Raw genomic sequence first — 21,805 nt, 5'->3', positions numbered from 1 at the left:
TTGTGTAAACCACATCCAAATGTATTGTTGTTTTCTTACATCTGACTTCAACAGAAATGCTAATTGTCTTGAATAAACTCAAAGACCAGTCTATAAAAAAGTTATTTAGGATTTAAGTCCACTTAGAAGAGAACAAAGACAAAATTTAAATGTGTTATTTTTTGCTTACATAATTAGATAACGCCAATTATTGTTGTGTTGAACAAGGGATTTATGTGATAACTGTGTAGGAAAAGAATTTCATAGCAGTTGCACAATTGCCAGGATAATTGCCACAAAAAGTGTGGGATAGGTTTTGACCAGTTTATACCTTTTGCATTTGTAGAGAACAGGAAAAGAAATGAGACAATTGAAGCCAGACTTTCACTTATTCCTTATTATGTACAAGCTAACATTAGCACTGCAGCACACCTAACTGCTCTAAGAGGCTATAAAAGAAATTTTAGTTTTAAAAGCTTTGCAATACATATTAATTTGTTCATGTTTTTTTTTTTTACATACATAGAAAAGCAAAGTAATTGTTTTTCCTCTACAAGTTAGTATTAGCAAGCATGCTGGCACACCTAATGACAAAAGAAAATGTAAACACTATCTGCTTGAAGCTCCAGATTTCTGGTCAATTAAAATAAGTAAATTTATATGAAACATGAAGTTAAAAAAGAAGCAATTTAAAACTCCAGTGGGCTAATCCTTCAGTGTATGTTGTTTTCAATATAATTTTTATTTGATCATGTTTTTGCTCAAGCTAGTGTTAATTCTGCAGCAGACAGATATCTGTTAGCTGAAGGAATACCTAGCTGCAAACTTATTTGCATGTTTACTTCAAAAGTTGTGTGATATATTTTGACCAGCTCATGTGTGTGTGAAGGGAGGGAAGTGACAAAAAAAGAATTGGCAAAATATTTCACGTTTTCCTGTTTATGTATAAGTTAGTGTCAGCTCTATAGCTCAGCTGGCTATAACAAAAAGATAGAAAAGTATCTTTTTAAAAGATTATTGCTTCAAAATGCCTCAGTTATTTTTGAGTCCTGGTAATAATCTTTAGCCACCATGTGGCAGATAATTTTTAGAAGGAAAGTTTAGCACAACCGTACCAGTTTTAACCAAAGCCATCTATAAAATTGTCTTTCTATACGTTTACCATCTTTCATTTATAATTGATATGAAGAATAACAGAAAATGGATTGCAAAAGCGTGGCACCCAGATCAGAAGCTGAACAATTATCTAGAATAAGGACATTGCAAGCATCTTTCTTGCAGTTTGTTGTGAGGCTTAATCTCAGTTTCCTCCCATCCCCATCAATGTATTCTGCTTTGGGGATGTTTTCAGCATCGTTTCTTCGCTCCCGCTACATGCTTCAGAGATCTGGTGCCCCCTGAGATAAAAACCGATCTCTGACATGAAACCGGAGCCGTGAGGAAATATCAAAGAGCATAACTGAATCTGAGAGCCAAGAGAAGGGGGTAAAAAAAACACTGGCTTTGTGTGCCAAATGTGAGCCTGACTATCAGTCTAATGGACTGTAAGTAACACCACTGTCATGGAGCAGAAATGAGAATCAGGAAACAGGCTGAAGTAATTAAACAAACCAGTTGATTACTTCCTTTACTAAGGTTTCACTTCATTGTCAGATATATTAGGATTACTACGAATGCTCTTGTTTTGTGCTTTTTTAGACTGGGTGGTACAAAATGAGGCCTTACTACCTTCTTCGTTCATTTACAAAATAAAGAGTGAGCTCTTTAAAAAAAATAGTTCTTTGGAAAAAAAAACTCATCTGAAAATGTGGTTACAAGCACTTCAGCCCCCATCAAGTCAGCTGCGGTTGTCTCTCATAAGAGACTCTGGATAAAATATTTTTGAATCTAATAATGTGACATTAAGTGTCACCAAAAAGAAATTTCTGAGTTAAGTTCAGGTATTTCAATATGACTTGTTTTTTAAAGTCTGTATTTCTAATTTTCAAAGACATTTATTTTCGAATGGCAAAGCATTTTGTTAAATTTAAATAACTACTGCCTCCCAATCCTCAGCTTGTCTACTGCTACCTTTGCAGAGATTCAACATCATTCATAGCCAAGGACATTTTTCATGCAAAAAATAAAATAGAACCCCATTCAGAGGATTCTGCTCCTTTGTCCTTCATATTTTGGTTTTGTTGCCTTGCAGACCAGTCAAGGCTAAAAAGTTTGCTGCACCTGTTTTACATCATTCTGCACTTTATTTGACATGATGTAATAACTTTAAATACTGAGTAAACTGTTTTTGTTCCATTTTATTTTTTCCATGGCCTTTACTTTTTGCCTAGATGAAATATGAATTGTTTCCGTTGCAGTTTTGAGAAAATTACATACCATTTTATCAAAGACACGCTTCTTGACGATGAAAATAACTATTTCCCAACCAGTTTGCAAATCAAACCACTTTGACTTTTATTCAATCAATGTCAGGACATTAAAGATGCATTTCAAAATAAACAAGAACATGATATCAATCCAGTGCGGTTAAGACAGCACTTGTTTTGTTTTTTGTTGGGTTTTTTTTTTGACTGTCAGCTGGTTCAGAAATCTTTCAGCTCTGTGTGGAATAAGGCCTCAGACTGTGGTGACTCTCATGACCAGCTCTCTTGTGCTATTGCTGGGTTGGCTGCGGGCCTCTGGCTGCCTCAGGTGGCTGAGTAGGTGGAGGATGTTGTAGGGACAGTGTTGGTCTGGCACCGTGGTGCCGCTTTCGGGGTCTAGGTGCGCTCCCAGTTCCCCCTCGGCCATCACCACGGCTGTGGAAGTGGAGCCGTTGGCTGTAGAGGCCACCACCATCAAGGAGGAGTTGGAGGCGGACACTCCTATCCCATTCTGGTAGCCCTGACTGGGCTGAGACAGAGTCCTGTCCACCACAGCTTCCTTCAGGTCGTCGCTGTCCAGCGATTTGTCATAGTTCAGAACCTTCCACTGCTGGTTGACGGCCTGCCAGCGGTGGAAGATGCGAAACACAGAGGGTCCCTCGTGGACAATTAACGCTGTGGAAAGGAGAGTGGCGGTGAGACAAAGTCAGTGTCTGGCTGCAGCCTTAATGACACCACAGAGTGATATCTATGCAGTGTTCGCACAGTGTTAAAGCCAGCAGAAAGTATAAACTGACACAGTTGCAGAACAAACACACACTCATTCTTTAAGCACCTCGCCATAAAGCTGAGATAAAATCTTTATTTGTGCGATCCAGTAAAGCCACAGAGCAACTTATGACACCGCAACAATCACCGGTTTTGGATTTAGGTCGGTAAAAACGATGCATCTGCTCTCTGCAGTTGTTCGATAACGTCTTATCTTGGCCCAAAATTGCTTATTGATTCATGTTCATTGAACTCAGTATCTGGAAAATTGGAGTCAGTCTTGCCAGCAGTTGCCTGGACCCCGAGGATGTGCAGAATCAAGTGGTGAAAAGGTAAACAGAACAAGAACAGTTTCACTCCTTTAATTAGTGACAATTACTTGTATGCATTCATCCTTTAGTAGGATGTTATTAAGTGTTTAAATATTTTAACTACTTAAATCTATTTTCACGATTCTTTGATGGTATTTTAATCTTTTATGTTGCCCATTCAGGGCCGCCTGCCCCATTCTACATTTTGTCACAGTACAGCCTGTTTAGGAGAATTTTATTGCAGTTTTATGCAACAAACCAACATAAATAAAATTTTATTTTCACAAGTAAGTCTAAAAAGTGTAGCATGCATTTGTATTCAGGCCGCTTTCCTTTATTATCCCTCATTACAATGCAGTGCAACCGATTATCTTCAGAAGTGTCACAAGCTAATTAGTAAATAGAGTCCACCCATGTGTAGTTTATCTTCAAATATCTGAGAAGAGTTGTGTGTCTTGTATTCTGAGTCAATACTTGGTAGTACCAAGTTCCACTGCAATTACAACTGAAAGTCTTTTGGGTTAGGTCCATGTTTGCACATCTAGAAATTAACATCTCTGTCCACTGAGCTCATCTTGAGTCCGTGGGCAGAGTGTTTGTGGACACATTTTTTTAAGCGTGGTCACAGATTCCCAATTAGAGTTAGGCTTAGAGTTTCTCGGGACTATTCTAGCACATGAAGTGCTAAACCTGAACTTACCAACTCTAGTCCTGAATTAATGGCTCTATTGCGCCTCCACCTTTTATCAGTAAGTCTGAGCTACACCTTTATAGCTCTGGCTAAGAGTTTTTTGTCCTGCTGGAAGGTGAGCCTCTAACAAATTGTATTGGGGTATTTTCCTGTATTTAAAACCATCCATCTTCCCATCAGCTCATCCCCTCAGCATGCTGTTGCCACCACAAGGTTTCACTGCCCTGAACAGGGCTGTGATGTTCAGGGCATTACATTTCTGCCACATTTAACGTTCATTACAAAAAGTTGCATTCTGGTCTCATCTGACCAGAGCAACTTCTGCCCTGCTTGCTGTGTTGCTCTCCATGGCTTGTGGAAAACTAGAGAGAGGAGTTCTCGTTGCTCTTCCACAAAATCCAGATCTGTTGAGTAAGGGACTTCTAGTTCTCCTGTCAACAGGTTCATGTAAGCTGAAGACTTCTGACAAATACTCTCCTTGTCTAGTTTGACAGCTTAGATGGGTGGGAATGATATGTTAGGTTTCCAGTGGCACTATACTCAGTTTCAAGCTTTTTTAATTGAATAGTGCTTTGTGAAACATTAAGACCCTGGGATAAACTTCTCTGTGTTCCCATCTTTCTATGATGCTGTTAGTTCACAATGTTCTCTGAGGCCTTCACAAATCTTGAAGATGAAATTACACACAGATGGACTCTCTTCACTGGTTAAGTGACTCCTAAAGGCATTTGATTGCACTGGATTTTAGGAGTACAAGGGACTGAATACAAATGAGTGCCACAGGTAGTTTTGGTAAAAGAAAAAAATTGAAAACCATTTTCCTTCTCTTTCACAATTATGCTTTACTTTGTGTTGGCCTACAAGATCCTAATAAATAACAATTAGAAAACAGTCAGAGAACACCTTTGCGAGGGACTATAAATGTGAATGGTGAGTAATAAAGTGTTACTACTCTCCATAAAAAATAGAACTTAGTTATGATGTATTATTACTACTTAGGTCCTTAGATGTGAGTCATTTCTTCACTCCTGCTCTCTCTATACAAGCTAATCAGGTCTCTCCTTTTTTACGTCTACCAGGTGACAAGTTAATCTCTGTAAAGTGCCAAGTTAATGACTGCGCAGTCAATCCTCGCCACCAAACCGGAGACAATCAATCTCCTCCTTTCCCTCTTCTCCCTGCTGTCTGTCTCCTGCAGCAGCACAAGTTGGAGTTTTCTTAAGGTGGAATTCATCCAAAGCACACGGACCCTCGAGCAGCAAAAGACGGAGAGCCAGCTTACAGTACAGATGGGATATGTTTCATTTTGGACACCCACTCAAAATCTGAAAAAAGCGGCAAAAAAATGCCTCGGTGCACCTTATTACCTCTGATGTTATGACAGTACACAGCAAGCTTCAAAAGTTTCCTGGAGTTTCAGGCTGTAGCTTTTTATTTGAGACTAAAATGGAGTTCAGTAGATTTTTCAATATCTAGTGTTTATGTTTAATTTATTATATAAAGTTTGTTGCAGCAGATTTTTATCTTTAACGTCGAGATTAATTTCGTAACCGCAGCCATGCAATGCTTAACTAACCAATGCAAATTGACATGAAGCATCTGACTGCACTGTATAGATTAATGCCATTGATTGTCAATAGTTTAAATGGTTTGCCGCATTCACAAATACTGGCTACAGCCTGAACACGCATGACATTTACTTCTGCCTCTTGAGCACACCTGGATTAATGCGAGCAGACTGGAATCACTCAATATCACTCTAAATCACTGTCTCACACTTCTGCAAGAACAGTAAACATCAGTGCTTCCTGTGAGGTTTCTCACCGATGCAGACGACATCCATGAAGCCGTACATGCCGTAGCATATCTGGAAAAGCAGGTCTTGGCGCTGCCAGCGAGCCGACGGGCTGAAAGAGGACCAGACCAGCCAGGAGATACTCGCCATCAAGAATAAGGAACCCAATATGGCTGCTGCTATCTGCACTTTCTCTATCACAGTCAGGGAGATGGCCTGCCACTGCAAGAGGACACACAATACACCTCAGAGCTCTGGTCTTTATCTGATCCTCTTATTTTAATGGAAAACGTTAAAACAAAGCCGAGAAAACCAAAACTCACCTGAATGATCACCCCTTCAAACGTGAATAAAGTGTATATATATATATATATATATATATATATGGTCTATACTGTATATATATATATATATATATATGGTCTATACTGTATATATATATGGTCTATACTGTATATATATATATATATATATATATATGTATGTATTTATTTATTTATTTCAAAATAATACAGTTATAAAATGTCAGATTTACCTGTTACAGGATAGGTGAGAAATTTACATACAGTCATAATAGGAATGTTTGCTTATTTTTATTTTAAATAAAGAAGACAATATATTGTCACCTTCCTAAAATAATGGCCTATGTAATTTTTTGCCAAAAGTGATTTTTTTTTTTGTCTAAATCATTTGACAAAAAAAGGGTGATGCCCCCCCACCACCCCCCAACATCACATAAAGAGAAACTTAGTCAAATAAATTCCAATATTTTCCAGTTCAGTCAAAGTTATTAATGCAGTCAAGTTCAGTTCATTATGCCAGCTGGTAAAAGAAAGTTAACCACATTAAAATACCGACTTAACAAAAACTCAGTCCTTCTAAAGAAGCACAGTGAAAATTATGAATCCAGGCTTAAAGCCATAGATGCAACCCCACATGGGCACCTGAATATTTAATAATATAGGATATCTAAGTTGCTTTTTTGCTTCACTTGCTCATTCAACCCAACATTTTTCTAGTGATCAATAAGCCTCTGGCACGCTTCTGCCTGGATATTTGACAACTTATCTTGCTATAAATGGTAGCTCTTATTTGAGCCTGTTTGTTTCTTGGAACTTCAACAGTGCAAAGGTCAGAGTAATTTCAGAAACCTAGTGTTACTTATTTGAGGTTTTTGCTTGAGGTTTTGTCATTTCTGGATTGTTCCTAAATTAGCTAACCAATTTGGGTCAGATTGTTGGAACTGGGATCCAATTGGATGTTCTGGCAAGATAATGATACCAAACTACAATCCAAACTGGTTTTTAGGTTGATAAACGATGCTAACATTAAGCTTAAAAATGAGCTTGACATTACAATTTATTTAAAATGTGTGTACTATGGTTAAAAGCCAGAAAACCAATCAGTTTAATGAACCTCTAACAGTTCTGCCAAGATGAGCGATCAAAAGTCCAATCAGAACAATGCCAGAAGCTTGTTGGTGTGAATAAAAATGATGGAGTTTCTCTGCAGTTTGCAAGGGAGCATTTATCTAAGTATTTTTACCAAATAAATATAATGTTTATGCACATAGAGAGCATATCGAAACTTTCCACCGGAACTGTGTTTCCCCAGTTGAATACTTTCTTTCTGATATAAGTCTTACTACAAACTCTCTCAATAACGTTCTTGTCACATCACTAGAAGCTAAATCCGAGAGGAAAGTGTGTTCTCTCTGTTTTACGGATCAAAGAGAGAAAGACTTGTTTAATTCAAAAAGCCCATTTCCCCCCCCCCCCCCCTCCTTGGTTTATGATCAAAGCAACACTAGAACTGAACCTCTTTCTTTTCTTTTTTTTTTTTTTTACAATGCAAGCTCTAAAAACTGAGTTTCGGGCTTAACATCCAACAAACAATTTGATATGAAGACAAATATGATGAGACAAGTGGAAACAAATATTTTAATACTCAGTATTTATAGTATTTGTCGGGGCACTGTTTGTAGTTATTCCCAGTAACCCCTCGCTAGTAAGTATTTAAGGAGAATGTGATCAAATCTGAAAAGCACTTTTCGTAGTGGTGCTTTTTGCTTCTGAGGCTTACCTGTAATGGGTTCTTGGTGCTGATGGCAATGACCTGATATTTGTAGTAACAGAGCTCGCAGGCCCAGGAGCCTCTCTCGCTGATCCATTTGATGAGACATGGCTGGTGGGTGCAGCGTACCGACCCACTGCAGCGACACGGGCTCAGGAGCTCTCCCTGCAGGGACAAACACTCAGTCAAGAAGGGATTTTCCTTTTCCAAGAACCACATTTTTCTGGATAATTTCTTGCTATTCCTCTAACATTTTGGACATTGAGATAGAAAAAAAAACAATACTTGGTTGGGTTTAATTAACTATGTTCCAGAAAAATCTAAAATCTCAATTATGGAAATGATGGAAAACAAGTTAAACATTTACGCCGTTGTCTTTTTTTTTTTTTGCATTTTTTTCCAGATTTAAAATCAAATTCCAGACATTTCTATACTGCATGAGATCCCAGAATAACCTGGAGAAAAAAAATCAACTGTAGATACATTTAAAACATGATGTATTTTCTTGTTATGTAAAGCTTGATTGATGCCTGTGATTCAGAGGAAATCACTGCCTACAGTAATCGCTGACAGCCAGACAACAACTAGTTTTCTCATCTTATTTACTCTGCCATTGTTACCCGCCTACACACAATATTCTAAATTACACTACATACACAGATATATATCTTTACTCTGGCTTATTGATTTTACAAGGAATCTCAATGTGCATTAGATACAGGAAATCACACTCTCATACACAGAGCTGGCTGCAGCCCGCAGCACCATTCAGGTGTGAAATGAAAGCTTTGCCTTACATCTACTTGACAGGCAAATACTTGATTACTGCTACTGTTGAAGATGGAGGATTAACCACCGAAGGCTAAATGGAAACTCAAAGCGCAACTAAGCTGCAAAATACTGTGCTAAACGTACATTGATGCAGCAGCTCGTTAAATGAACGAAGTGTTGGACAAAGCATTAAAACCAGTGAAAGAGAAAAAGGGATTGTGTCCATAAAGACATTGTACCTCATGACTGCAAATACAACTTGACAGAAACCAGTTTGATCAAGCATCAGCAGGGGGAAATGACATTTGGTAAGTCTTGTAAAGAATGAGACCATGATAAATCCTTTTCTAGGTATGAGCCACCATAAATCCTCTACAATTCAACTGAAAAAATAATAGAACTATTACAAGAAAGCTACAATAACCTGGTTTCATCCAGTCATCTTTGATTGGAGGCTGAATCACACGTCTTGACTTGACAATGTTTTCCAACTCTAACTTGTAAAAGTTCTCTAAGTGTTTAAGATTATGGACATCTTTTTGTCTATAGATCCCTTTAGGGAGAAATCACAGATCTGTATATTTAGTTCCCCTGTCTGGCATGAATATTCATTTTCCTCTCATGAACTTTTCTCTTTCTGGATGTGGAAATATGCTTGGACTCAATGTGATGCTGAAAAACCAAAATCTTCATCCACTTTAACATAAAAATCTAATCAAAAGACAGTTCCTTCTGAAAAAAGAAAGTCAAGGTCATGATGCAGCCACTACCATGTTTTACCATAGTTATAGGGAGCATTTTGTTCCTTTTTAACCCATCTGCACTGTGTGGTTTTAGTCAAATAATGGATATGGAAAAGACTCTTGGGAATCCCAGCATGAAAACTGAACCAAATTTCAAACTATTCACTATAATGGTAATTGATGGTAAGTTTCAATTTAAGAAGACAAAATCCTGAAATTGAATTAAAAGGTGCTTTAACAAAGTCTTAGCATAAGGGTTGGCAGATGTATGTAACCGGGTTACTTCATCCCTTTTTTTTTTTACATTGCTTAGGACATACTGTATGTCACAATTATATGGACAATTTTTCAATTTTTCATTTCATTTCATTTATGGTGGTCAGATATTTATTTTTGTTTCTGACTAAAGCTGATTAATATTTAACCATCTTTTCTTTTCTATTTTCCTAATTTTTCTTTTTATTTGCCCAAGATTCATATTACAGCTTCAGAAGACCTTCAAATAAATTGAAACATTAATTAAATTTGCACTCATATCATTAATATATTTACTTCTAATCAAATATGCTTTTTATGGTTTATTAAGCTTTAGAAAGAGAGGAGAGCCTCTGTCCTTGTTCCCAAGCTCATTTACATGACCTTGAACTTTTAAGCATTGCCACATTAAAACCACAGACTTCAATGTATTTTACTGAGACTGTATGTGCTAGACCAACACAGTTTAGCTGTAGTAGTAGTAATTGTGACGTAGAAGGAAAACATTTTGTTTAACCTGGAAACACTTATGTGCATTTGTATTCACTTGCTTTTCTCTGATAGCCATAAATATTACACAAGGCTACTAACTGCTTTCAGAAGACATTCAGTTCATAAAAAGAGCCCATCTGTGTATAATATTTAATTTCAGTGCCACAACAGTTCCATGGAGGCCTGGTAGTTTTGTTAGAGAATAAGTGAACAAACAGCTACAAACACCGTACATTACCCTGAATACTCTATTCCTGCAGTGAAACATGGTAGTGGCAGCATCATCCTCAGTAGTTAAAGGGAAACTGGTCAGAGTTGATGGGAAGATGGAGGGTGTTAAACACAAAACAATACTGATAGAAAAGTTATTACTGGCTGCAAAAGATGAAAGACTGAAAACAATAAAATCTATTGTAAGACTTGGAAATTGCTGTTCCACTTTCAGTCTAAGTTTAACTTACTTTGCAAAACAGAATGGACAAAAATGTCAGACTGTACACTGGAAAAAAGAAAACATTTCTTATTTACGGTTAAATACTGGAATTTTACTGTGTAAATACAGTATAATTCTGTTTTATTATAAATTAGAGATGCTTTTACAGTGTAGATATTCAGTGCTAATGGAGGCAAACCAGAGACTTTGTTTGCAGAAAAACCTGCACAGAAGATCGAGATCACAGAGTGAAAAGTCCATTATTATACTTTTCAAATTTTTTTTTTTTTTAAAACAACATGATCCTTTGACTTTAAAATTATACACAGCTTTTTGTTGTTTCGCTGGCTAAATTCCCAATGAAAGACATTGAGATTTGTAGTTGTGACATTAAAAAAATGTAAAACATTCAAGAGGTATGACTACATTTGCAAGGCACTGTGCCAATCTTGACATTCATTATGATCTAAAAAATTTAAGTGTACCCATTAAAGTCATACCCTACCATGAGAATACTTAAAAAAAAACTAAAAGCTTATACATTAATGTTTCTTTTTGGGTTTTTCATCTTAGCAAGGCAAAAAAGGGACTTGTAGTGAATAAACATATAAATTAGCCCACCCTGTCTGATGTAGCAAATTCCCCTTCCTCTCTCTTCTTCCAGCTGAGGTATTAAATTCTGAGGTTAATGCAGCATTTTCTCTTCCTGTCTATAACGAGCAGAAAGATTGAAACAGAAACACCCACAAAAAAGAGAAAAAAAATCTGCAAGTTTCCAAAATATTTCCCCAGTATTGTGTTGACATCTCCAACAGATGGAGCAGCACCCCGGTTTGAAGGGAAGAGAGGAAAATCGAGTGAGTTGCAGGAGAAAAGGCTCATCCACAGATGGCCAGGGTGGGAGTGTATTGGCAGGAGCACCAGAACACTTCTGTCGAGTCCAGTGGGACTCGGGCCGCTCGCTGCGACTGGCCCGATTGCAGCCAAGAGCTGAAACCCGGATCACTCCTATACAACAGTGGCTGGAGAAGGCAGGGGAGTCCGATAACAAACATGGCATCACAGCCGACACATGCAGAAAGTGGTAACTTACTGTACTTTTGCTGATCAAATAGAAATGCATCCAGGAAATACACTTCTTTGGATGCATTATTCCACCTCCCTGTGCTGCATTATCCCAAAACAACCCAGAACATCTAATTTTCTCTCTATAAAATTAGCTCGTATTGCTATGGATATATAATGGGATGAAAATAAATTAGGTTGGGCTATTCACATAAGAGCCTGGAATCAATACGAGTGAACTCTATTAACTCCAACTGAGGAAAACTGTAGTATAATATACTACCTCACACAGAAACTGACTGAAAGTGATTTTTATAATGGCCAGTAACAGCCAGGCTGCAAGCATTTATTCTATAAAATATTTAAAAAAAAAACAATTCTTCTGTTGATTTTAATAGTCTACAAAACAACAAAAAAATTTGCCCAGAAAGGTATAAATTAAAATGTAGATTATAAAATTTCACCTTTGCTTACACTGATGTTTTTATAAGAACAGTGACATTTATAGAAATAAAAAAGGCCTCTCATCTAGTTTTATACATTAGCATCTTAAGTCTGTTTACCTTCCCAAACAAATAATAAAAAAAGAAGTGAAGTGTTTATGTAACTTGTTTATCTCCCATTCCCAACAAATGGCTGAGCATCCTATCCTGTGTACAGCTAGCATACAGAGTGCCTCTATGCTGAAAGGCCATATAAAAATAATGATGCCAACTTGACCCTTAAGGCCTCTCTTTGTGATCTGGAAAACATGTTTTCCAAGTGCATTATTCCTGTTAAGATTTAGGAATGAAAGCTTATTCTTCTTTTCTAGACTAGGAAGAAATCCTATAGTTTTAACATATGCTAGAAATAATAGAAGGAAAACACAAGGGCCTGTCGCACATGCAAATATTCCTCAGTATTTAAATATGTGTGATTCACACAAAGATTTTCCAGAATAATTGTTCTGTTTCTGGTTAAAAGCAATAAAAATGATAGTTCTGTATATGATCCAGGTTAAGGTCAGGTCTGAAAGCGTAGGCTGGGATGAAGTAAATGCTGCAAGAAAGCAACAAAGAACCCCCTGTTAGGCCTCTCACTGACCTTTCCCTAAATAGAACAAATAACAGGTTGAAATGTGTTTCATGTTTTTTAAAGAACACAACCATCCACTGATATGGAAACAAGAATGCTAAACCTTTGAATTTTCAGTACACCCATCTGTTTGGCTAACAGAGCGATTCCCTTAGAAGTATTTCACATTACGCCACATTACAACAAGCTTCAACTGATTTTACTGGAATTTTATGAAGAAAATACTGTCTGGCATGCATTTATATCTATCTCTTCAATCCCCTTTACTCTAATGCCCCTAATCAAAACCCAGTGCATCTAAATGCCCTGAGAAGACACCTATTTAGTAGAGCTGATGTCTGTTTGTAATTTAATCTCGGGTCTTTGAGGTTTGCTAGAGAACATTAGAGAACAAAGAGCAACAAGATGAGCAAAGAATACAGCTGAAGGTGAGACATGAAGATGTAGAGACGTTTAAAGCAGAGATAGATTAGAAAACAATATCACAATCACTCTGAGCCCCATTCAATCCATCAACTGAAGATGGTAGGAGAATAAAACAACTGGAAACCAAAGCATCATTTAGCAAAGCAGCCAAGAGGCCTGGGCTCACTCTGGAGGAGCTGCAGAGATTCACAGCTCTGTTGAAAAATCTACAGATAGCACAACTTTTAATCCCAAACACAGCTTGACATGAGTTATGTATGGGGCCAAAAATCTTTAGTCTATATGTGTGCAAAGCAGGTAGAGATGTGTTATTAAAAGGCTACAATTTCGACAAAAAGTAGTTCTGCAAATAGTATATATTAGAGGTTTGATGCAATTTGTAAAAGAAACCCAAAACAACAACAATAACAACAAAAAAACAGGTTAAGCCTTGTATCGTTTTCCTTTAATTCACTCCTTTGTATTTGTCTACCACTTAAAACCCTGTTACAGTTTGTGGTTATATGTGGGTTTAAAAACTTCTGCAAAGCATAGTATTTTTTTCAGATTAAATCAAATAACTCCTATACTACAGTTATATGAGTTATTTGATAACTCATATAGGATTTCATTGCATCAAGTCGATAGCACTTGATTTCATTGCATCAAGTGCTATTGACTTTTTATGCATTTATATTTGCATAAAAAATGTTACTACTCAAATTTTCTGCAGAATTGGATCACAAAAGGACATGTCAAATGCCCAGTTATTGAATTGCGTAATTTCCTTTAACCTTGTATATTACTGATCTTAAAGCAGGCATTTACTTCAGGTTTCCCTGCCTTTAAAAATACAACTATTTAAAATGTACCTTTTCCTCTGTCACCTTGACAGGAAAACTCGTAAAGTCTGCACTTTACAATTTTAATATTCTGACAGATAGAAAATGAAAATCGAAACTACCCATTATCACAGCAGAATTCAAACTGTAAGGCTTACCTCATGGAAAATAGAGGGGAGCTATTACACAAGCTTATTTCATTCAGTGGTGTCATATTAAATCAGAATACAATCATCTTTCAGTGGCTTCCTCTGTCAGCCATTCAAGGTCCTTTCTTAGTGGGATGTTAGAGGAAGAAAACCTGTGCCTTCTCTACTCTGTGTCGACTGTCTCAGCCGTGAAGATGGAAGTGTTTTGGAGGTGGACTGTCAGATCAGATACCGCCTGACGAAGTCCGGGTGACATCCTAGAGGCTAAAAAAAACCAGATAAATATTGCCAGTACGGCTTGTAACATACAGTGATACACAGAGAGCACACTCATCTCTCTTTCTGAGCGGAGCCTCATTCTCCTTTACACCTCAGCAGATCCATATCTGGACTCCACCCAAAGCTACAACTCACGGACAGCAGGAAAAAGGAAGATAAAAACATGCATATTGATGGGATGCAATGAAATCAAGTGCTATCGACTCGCTGCGATGTTTCTGGGAAGCCTTAATGAGACATGTTGGAGGAGGCCATGGGAAATACTGCGATTTTTCGCAAGACGGTACTTTGTATGCAGTGCAGAGTGTTGCCGACTATCTGTAGAGTTTCTAAGAAAACAATGACGACGGCTTGTCTCTAAGTCTCATAATGGACCTCATGCCAGTAATAATTACAAAGGCTGAGCCCAGAGGTGGACTGATATGCAAAATTGGTGTTGTAGTAATTAGCAGATGACACATCGAGAGATTATACACAGTGGAAAGAACATGAAGTGATACATTGAATCTGTTGCTGAGTCAAAGGAGAAATAACAATGAGGCTCATTCAGATCAGAAGTTCTGTTCTTCATCTTGGTTGTCTTGCTTCTTGAGATTTTCCTTGAACAGATGAGGTGGGACATTTTCTTCAGGGTGGTCTCAAAAGCGCTGCCAAAAAGCGTAACCAATTTATCGGCAACTCTTTCTGTGAGAATTTACTGTGAGAATGCTGTAAAAATCCCACACTAAAGAGATCCTTCAGCAGCTGAGACTTTCCTCTGTTCTCAACTACAGTGCTGTGAAAAAGTATGTGCCCCCTTAAAGATTTCTTTTCTTGACAGATAATCAACCAAATGGTGTGATTAGATAAAGGCACATATAAGACGTATTTTTTAAATTATGATTTCATTTAAAGCTCTTCAAAGGACTCAGTCCATTTTGAAAAAGTAATTTACAACTAACCCTGACAAACGGTTTTGCTAACCTTGGTGGCAACAGCTGCCATCAAGCATCTGTTTTGTCCACTCTTCTTTGTAGAACTGTTTTAATTCCCCCACAGAATAAATTATCAGTATAAAGTCATGCCACAACATCTCAATTAAATTTAATGGCGGGAGTATTATGTAAAATTGACTTTTTATAGCTTTGTGTCACGTTACATCATTATTCCCTCACCAAAAACATATCCGGAGTATTACTTTCTTTTATGAGTGCTTGAGGAATTGTTTAATTTCCCATGGCACTGATTCAAGGGTGCCTGAATGTTTGCTTCTGTAAGGAACTGCAGTCTCAAGTCGAGCTTCCACCTCACAGAGCACCCCTGGCCCGTGCCTTCAGGTTCCTCCAGACTAGCGGCAGCAGCAATTAGCAAACACCTAGTAGAACTGCAAGTATGCTTAGCTCATCACTGTCTGATATATATATACACAGTCTTTTTTATAATAAGTGGTAACATAGTTACTTGATCGTGTTTTAAAATTGACTATGTGCCTGGAAGACACATAAAAGGCCATTTTTCATGAACACTGGCCTTAACTCAGGCAAGTTCTCTAAGACCAATTTAAATGGTCTGCCACTCTTCCATGCTTTCTCTATTTGTGAATATTGGATCTCACTGCACTTCACTGAATTTCAAAAGCCTTCAAAGAGGCTTTGTAACAGTCTCCAGGCCAAAAGATATCAATGACTTTGTCATCTGTTCTTGAAATTTGTTAGATGACATGCTGTTTTTTGAAACATTTGTGCCTCTTACATGCTATCAACCAATTAAGTGACTTCTTGATTCTGCAGATCTGCAGGTTTCCACAAAAAATATTTAATCTCTGTTGTTTTATGATTTACTTATTCACATATGCCGAGTTGGTTTTAAGAGTTTGTTTTTCCATCAGTAAATGAAATTGTGATTTGAAAACGGCATTTGTATTCACTCAGATTATCTATGTCTGATATTGAAATGCTTGTTGATCTAAAATATTTCAGTATAGAGAAAAAGCAAACATGTTTTTCTCAGAGCTTTACTTTGACAATCTTTGGGTATTTTCAGCTATTCAAATATCAAAACATTAAACTATGTTGAGAATATAATAGCTGTAGTCTCTATGTTGTATCACTTTAATAGGTTTTTAAAATATTCCACTTTTTAAACAAAGCTTCCATATAAATAACTCATGTAAAACCTTTAAATGTGCTCTTTGAAATGTATTTATATTCCTCTTACATTCAGCAATATGCACCAATAAAGCTTTAAATGGATGAAAACAGTTATTACCACATATTTCAGTTTTTCTTGTGTTTTACTGATTTTATAAAATTACAGCAACACATACAGTATTTCATGTGTTGCTATGAAATAAGGTTTCATGACATTTTGATCAGATGCTGCTTTTTCCAGCCTGAAACTGAAGGACAATGTCCACTCTGCTCAAAAACAACCATATTTTTTTTTACATACATGTTCTTCCCACTGGCATTTCTCTAATAAAACTGTAATAATTTATTCATCAAAACACAGGTAAATTTGTCCTCTTTCATATAGTGTGACTTCCAAATGAGAATTTCAACTACATGCCCTTCACGCTGGAAAATCACATTAATTTTTCCATAGAGTACATGTAAAAATCAGTTATGGTTTTCTGAGACGTAAATTATTCATCCTTACTTTTAACCCACTGCTTTGGCCATGTTTCTGACACAGTTTTTGACGGGACTTCTTCCACCTATTCCTTTTACACCATTTGCTATTCTAATATTCCTAATGCTTGGGTCAGGCTCTTAAACAGGTCAGCTAACCCATTTCTGCAGGAATTATAATGTCTAGTTTTATGTTTTATTTCAGGCACCTCCTCTCACATTTTTTTTCCTGCTCTGTTTGATGATGTGTGCAATTATCACCAATACAGCTCCAAATGTGTAGAACTGCAACATGATTAACCTGAATGCTCTTTCCTTCTGCTGTCAAACATCATGTTACATTTATTATTATTATTAATATTTGTCTGTTGCAGGTGGTGGACATGCGGAGCCGAGGCAGAGGTATTATTTGATTTTGTCATGCAGGTAACGCTTTGATGTGTCTGACTTTAATGAGTTGTTTCTGCATTTCTGCGTATCCTCTACACTTGTCAGCCAGCAGGACAAGGTCTTTCATTATCCCTCCGGCACCAGCAGCAGCAGCAGCAGCTATCTTTACAAGCCATGCAGTGGGATAAGAAGAGGGAAAAGTGCAAACCGTGAGCTGTGCGGCTGCTTTAATAAGATACTAAAAGTAAATTTTATTCTTTTTATTTTGGAAACGAAGTTGCAGCTGTAAACCCGAAACCTCGGAAAAAAAAAAAAAACCTGAATCCTCTGAACATTCCAACCCGTGTGAAGTTAAAACGATGTGGGGAGGTTTCTAGCCACTGAATATATTTTATTCATTTCATGAACAGCTTCTGTAAAACAAGTTTGTGACAAATATGAGAACACCGAGTGGCATTGCGATCATCCAAGTGTGTGCTACTGTTTCTCAGCCAGTGGAGACAAAAGAGGAGACTTCAGTGTCAGACCCAAGGCTAGAAAAAAAAAACAAAACTCCAAAAGTAAAAAAAAGAAAAAGCATTAAGCTGCTTCTGTACAGATCTGTATTTATTGCAACAGCTGTGCTTTGTTGTGCTCTTAATTGCATCTCTGCAATGTGATTCAGTAATGAAGTTTAAATAGATATGTGGTTTATTCTACAAAGGTGTCAATCTTGCAAACATTTTCACCCTTCTTTGAACTCTGCTCAACTTGAGATGATAATGTGGATTTTCTGGTCTGCTACAGCAGTGATCTTCACATCACTGCTGGCTCCTAATTCCCAAAATAGCGGTGCAAAATGTAACGAAACATTAATAACCCAGTCAAACTAGAAAACAATGACATTGTTCCATGAAATAATCTGAATTTCAAATAAATTTTGGCTGAATTGGACTGTATATAAATAGGTTTGTTATGTTGAGATGATATTTGTTGTGAATTGGCATTAAACTCCGACCATCTACTTTATTATGAACAGTTTTCCAACTGCTTGCTCAATAAAAATAGCAAAAAACCCAATAATTTTACAGCAGCTCAACATTTAGGGATCTAGACATGGATAACTATGAGTCGTTGTTCAAACCAAGAATCAGAATAGGAAAAAAATGCACTAAAGTGTCCCTGGATATTGGATGGTTGTTGGTGTCAGGTGACTTGAACTGACTGATTCTGAAACTGGTCCAGAGATTTTCACACACAACCATCATCAAACCTTGGACCAGATGGGCTACAGGAGAAAACCGCAAAGGGTCCCCCATCTGTCAAGATCAGGAAACTGAGGCTAATTCCCACAGGCTCAACAAAATTGGACAGTAACAGATTGGAAAACTATTTACTGGTTCAATGAGTCTTGGTTTCACCTGCACCTGAACAATCTGGAAGCATGGATACACCCTGCCTCACAACGGCAGTGGAGTGGTGATGATGTGGGAGATATGTTCTTGGCACTTTTAAACATCACAGCCTATTTCTAACTGTTTATATGGAGAAACATTTTATTTTTCAGGGTTTTTTGGGTCTGGGGCTTTTGCACATGTACAATACTAAATGCAAATATTTAGGGCTAGCCATGTCTGTTTGCTTTCCCCAAACACAAAACCAACAACTTGGACATACTGCTCTTTAAAACTGTAGAATTAATGAAGGTCAAAGATCTAAGCATTATCTAGACTTAGGTTGAAAGCCATTTTAGGGCTCTACTAAAGCCTTTCCCTCCTCTCTATCTCCCAGCACTTAATTCAGGTGACAATATTCCACTGAGAAATGGGACACTTCTTCATGAAGCTGAACAGCATCGGTTCTGGCTCCTAATACAAGTGTGACTTAATATTCACATAAATGTTATGTAAGCGTTATCAAACCAGGAAGTATGGATTTTTATGCTTTTATGCTGTGGAAATATTTTTGACACTAATTCCTGAGAAACACAAGGCAGACAGATTAAAATTAGTTCTTAGAAAGTATTTATCCCCCTTAAAGATTCATTCTGTGTTAGATCATCAAAGTTAATCTGAGAAAATACAAAAAGAACCTTTTGTATTTTTGTGATTTTATTTCATCAATGGGAAAAAAAGATAAATGGGAACCAACTGAGATTATCCACATTGTTTTAGAAAGAGTTCATTTTCACTATCACACCCAGGATTACTGTCTAGAGTGCTACGGTAGTGACCTGACCTGCAAAAACGAGAATACAATGAATTCAATGAATTCAAAGAATTCATTGAATTCTCGTTTTTGCAAGAATTCATTGCATGAACAAGAATGTAGTCATTCTATTCACATGAATAGGCCTAAAAGTCTCAAAAAATAAAAACCTAAACCAATTAACTAATTATGCTTTCAACCATTTGGAATAGCAACGAGTCTTTTAATGAAGACCAATTGGTTTTGCAAATTCTTTAGACACATGGTGTGGTGCCTGCTTCATGTCGTCAGACAGGTCCAAGTTGGGAACTGATGTTTTCAAGTCTGACAGTAATCAGAGCTGGGTGTGGCGAGTGAAATCTAGTGAACTCACCTTTACAAAAAGGGAATTTAAACACAGAGCAAGACAAATCTATATTTTGATTATTTGAAACAAGTGCAAGTAAAGAGGGGAAATAGAACAAATCTGCAAGGTGATAAATATTTTGCTACAGGACTGTACGGAAGACTTCAGATGTATTCATTTGTCATCGTATTTGCATGTAATTAAGCCGGATCCCCGAGTATTATCGGCTACAGGGGCCCTATGTGGGTGTTAATCCTGCTTTGATCAAGAGGAGCATATTTCGCAGGACTTACATGCTCTGGTCCCTGGAAGCAGATCCTGCAGACAGGCGTCCTGAAGCCACTCTCCGTGTAGCTGGTAAGAGAGAACCTCTCCTCCAGCTTCCCCTTTGAGCAGTCATCAGAAGAGCTGCTACAGCCGCGAAGAGCCGCGGACAGCTCGGCGGCATCCACCCAGCCCCCAACCGGCCGCTCTCCGCCCGGGGCCCCGGCGGCTCCGGCCGCAGACGGCACAGTCCGGTCGCCTCCGTTCTGCTGCTGCTGCTGGTGGCTCCGCGTTAGGGTGTTGTTGTTGTCGGGGACGGTGACAGTGACGCTCGCCTCATGGCTTTCCGAAGCTTGGCCGCTCATGGGGGTCAGCGGAGGCAGCGGCGTCGGCGGTGCCCGTGGCCCGAGAAGGAGCACCCTCAGGTCACCAAGCAGGACGCAGCAGCGGCTCTTCAGCATGCCCCGGCTGCGCTGCATCGGGCTGTGTCCGGCCAGAAGATCACAGCACCGAGCCGAGGTGCTGGAAGACGAGTGCTGTTTGTGTCCCCGGCATAAGCAAACACCTCTGCATACGTGGTTGGGTGAAACGCGAGTTGTCGGGGTTTAAATGAGCTCTTTTAGTTTATGTTATTCTGAATCGGATCACTATTCCAAAGGTTGGACTTTTATTGTCTTCCCAAGAAGACGCAAACAGAAAATGGAAATAAATCCCATCGATGCAAACAAGTGTCTGAAGCCATTAGGTCCATGAGAATGAAACATCTAAAAGAGGAAATTGAAATATTAGACACATGAAAATATAAATTTATTTCATAAAGCTACATTTTCTCCTCCTTTCATGGCCTCATAATTAAAACTGTCTGCTACAACATGAACTGTATGGACTGACTTATCCCTCCTGATTCACAATCTGCCTTTGAAAAAGAATCGGAAACAAAAACACTTAGCACTTGATCTTTGAATTAAAATTTTCTCACATTGAAAGCCACTGCGATTTAATCCAGCAGAGCGCAGATTGATGTTGATGTCTGGCAAGGCTTTCTGACCAAATTAAGTCAACCGATGGTTTGCCATATTTGGGAAGCAGATTAGGTCTTACCTGAGGAAATATACACCGATTTCAAGCAACACGGTCCGCAATTTCTCTGTTTCCCTCACAGATTTTCATCCAGACTGCAGGTCTCAGCTGCACGTCTCACCGGGAAGCATTTACATTCCCAAATCATCAAATCTCTCCGCATCCGAGGACTGAACCAGAGGGGGTTTAGATCCATCCGGTAGAAAGGGGTGAACAAATCCACCCGGGCTGTCGGACCGTCCTGCTCCGGGTGAAAAGCGTCCGCACAGAGCCTCCGGTCCTCCTGTGATCATTGGCTGCTGGATGGGTGCTGCAGCTTCAGCACCATTATTCCTGGGACAGCTCCCAGACGCCGCACGTCACCGCCGCACAGTGATGCAAGCAGCCAACTCATTACTACAACTGTGCAAAAAAATACAGGAATATGCATAATTAGCC

General features: G+C 38.2%; 1 protein-coding gene across 1 annotated transcript; it reads right to left on the bottom strand.

Moving 5' to 3' along the window:
* Positions 1 to 2,408: 2,408 nt before the first annotated feature.
* march4 (membrane associated ring-CH-type finger 4) lies at positions 2,409 to 21,756 on the bottom strand. Its single transcript, XM_005800695.2, has 5 exons — positions 21,389 to 21,756; positions 20,317 to 21,051; positions 7,990 to 8,145; positions 5,937 to 6,129; positions 2,409 to 3,017 (listed from the first exon to the last, which is right to left on the bottom strand). Exons 2-5 carry the CDS (start codon positions 20,764 to 20,766, stop codon positions 2,596 to 2,598), a joined length of 1,221 nt encoding a protein of 406 aa, XP_005800752.1. The 5' UTR covers positions 20,767 to 21,051; positions 21,389 to 21,756; the 3' UTR covers positions 2,409 to 2,595.
* Positions 21,757 to 21,805: the final 49 nt, after the last annotated feature.

This window comes from Xiphophorus maculatus, chromosome 7 (genome assembly GCF_002775205.1).
Source record: "Xiphophorus maculatus strain JP 163 A chromosome 7, X_maculatus-5.0-male, whole genome shotgun sequence".
Lineage (NCBI taxonomy): Eukaryota > Metazoa > Chordata > Actinopteri > Cyprinodontiformes > Poeciliidae > Xiphophorus > Xiphophorus maculatus.
Note: the sequence above shows the minus strand (reverse complement) of the source record. Positions and strands in the feature narration are given on the sequence as shown.

What these genes read in the sequence shown, in the direction of transcription:
- march4 (XM_005800695.2), bottom strand. Translation starts at nt 20,766, where the DNA reads ATGCAGCGCAGCCGGGGCATGCTGAAGAGCCGCTGCTGCGTCCTGCTT. An exon ending in GCACCAAGAACCCATTACAG is followed by an intron (nt 6,130 to 7,989) that starts GTAAGCCTCAGA and finishes GTCCTCTTGCAG; the next exon opens with TGGCAGGCCATCTCCCTGAC. An exon ending in CATGGATGTCGTCTGCATCG is followed by an intron (nt 3,018 to 5,936) that starts GTGAGAAACCTC and finishes TCCTTTCCACAG; the next exon opens with CGTTAATTGTCCACGAGGGA.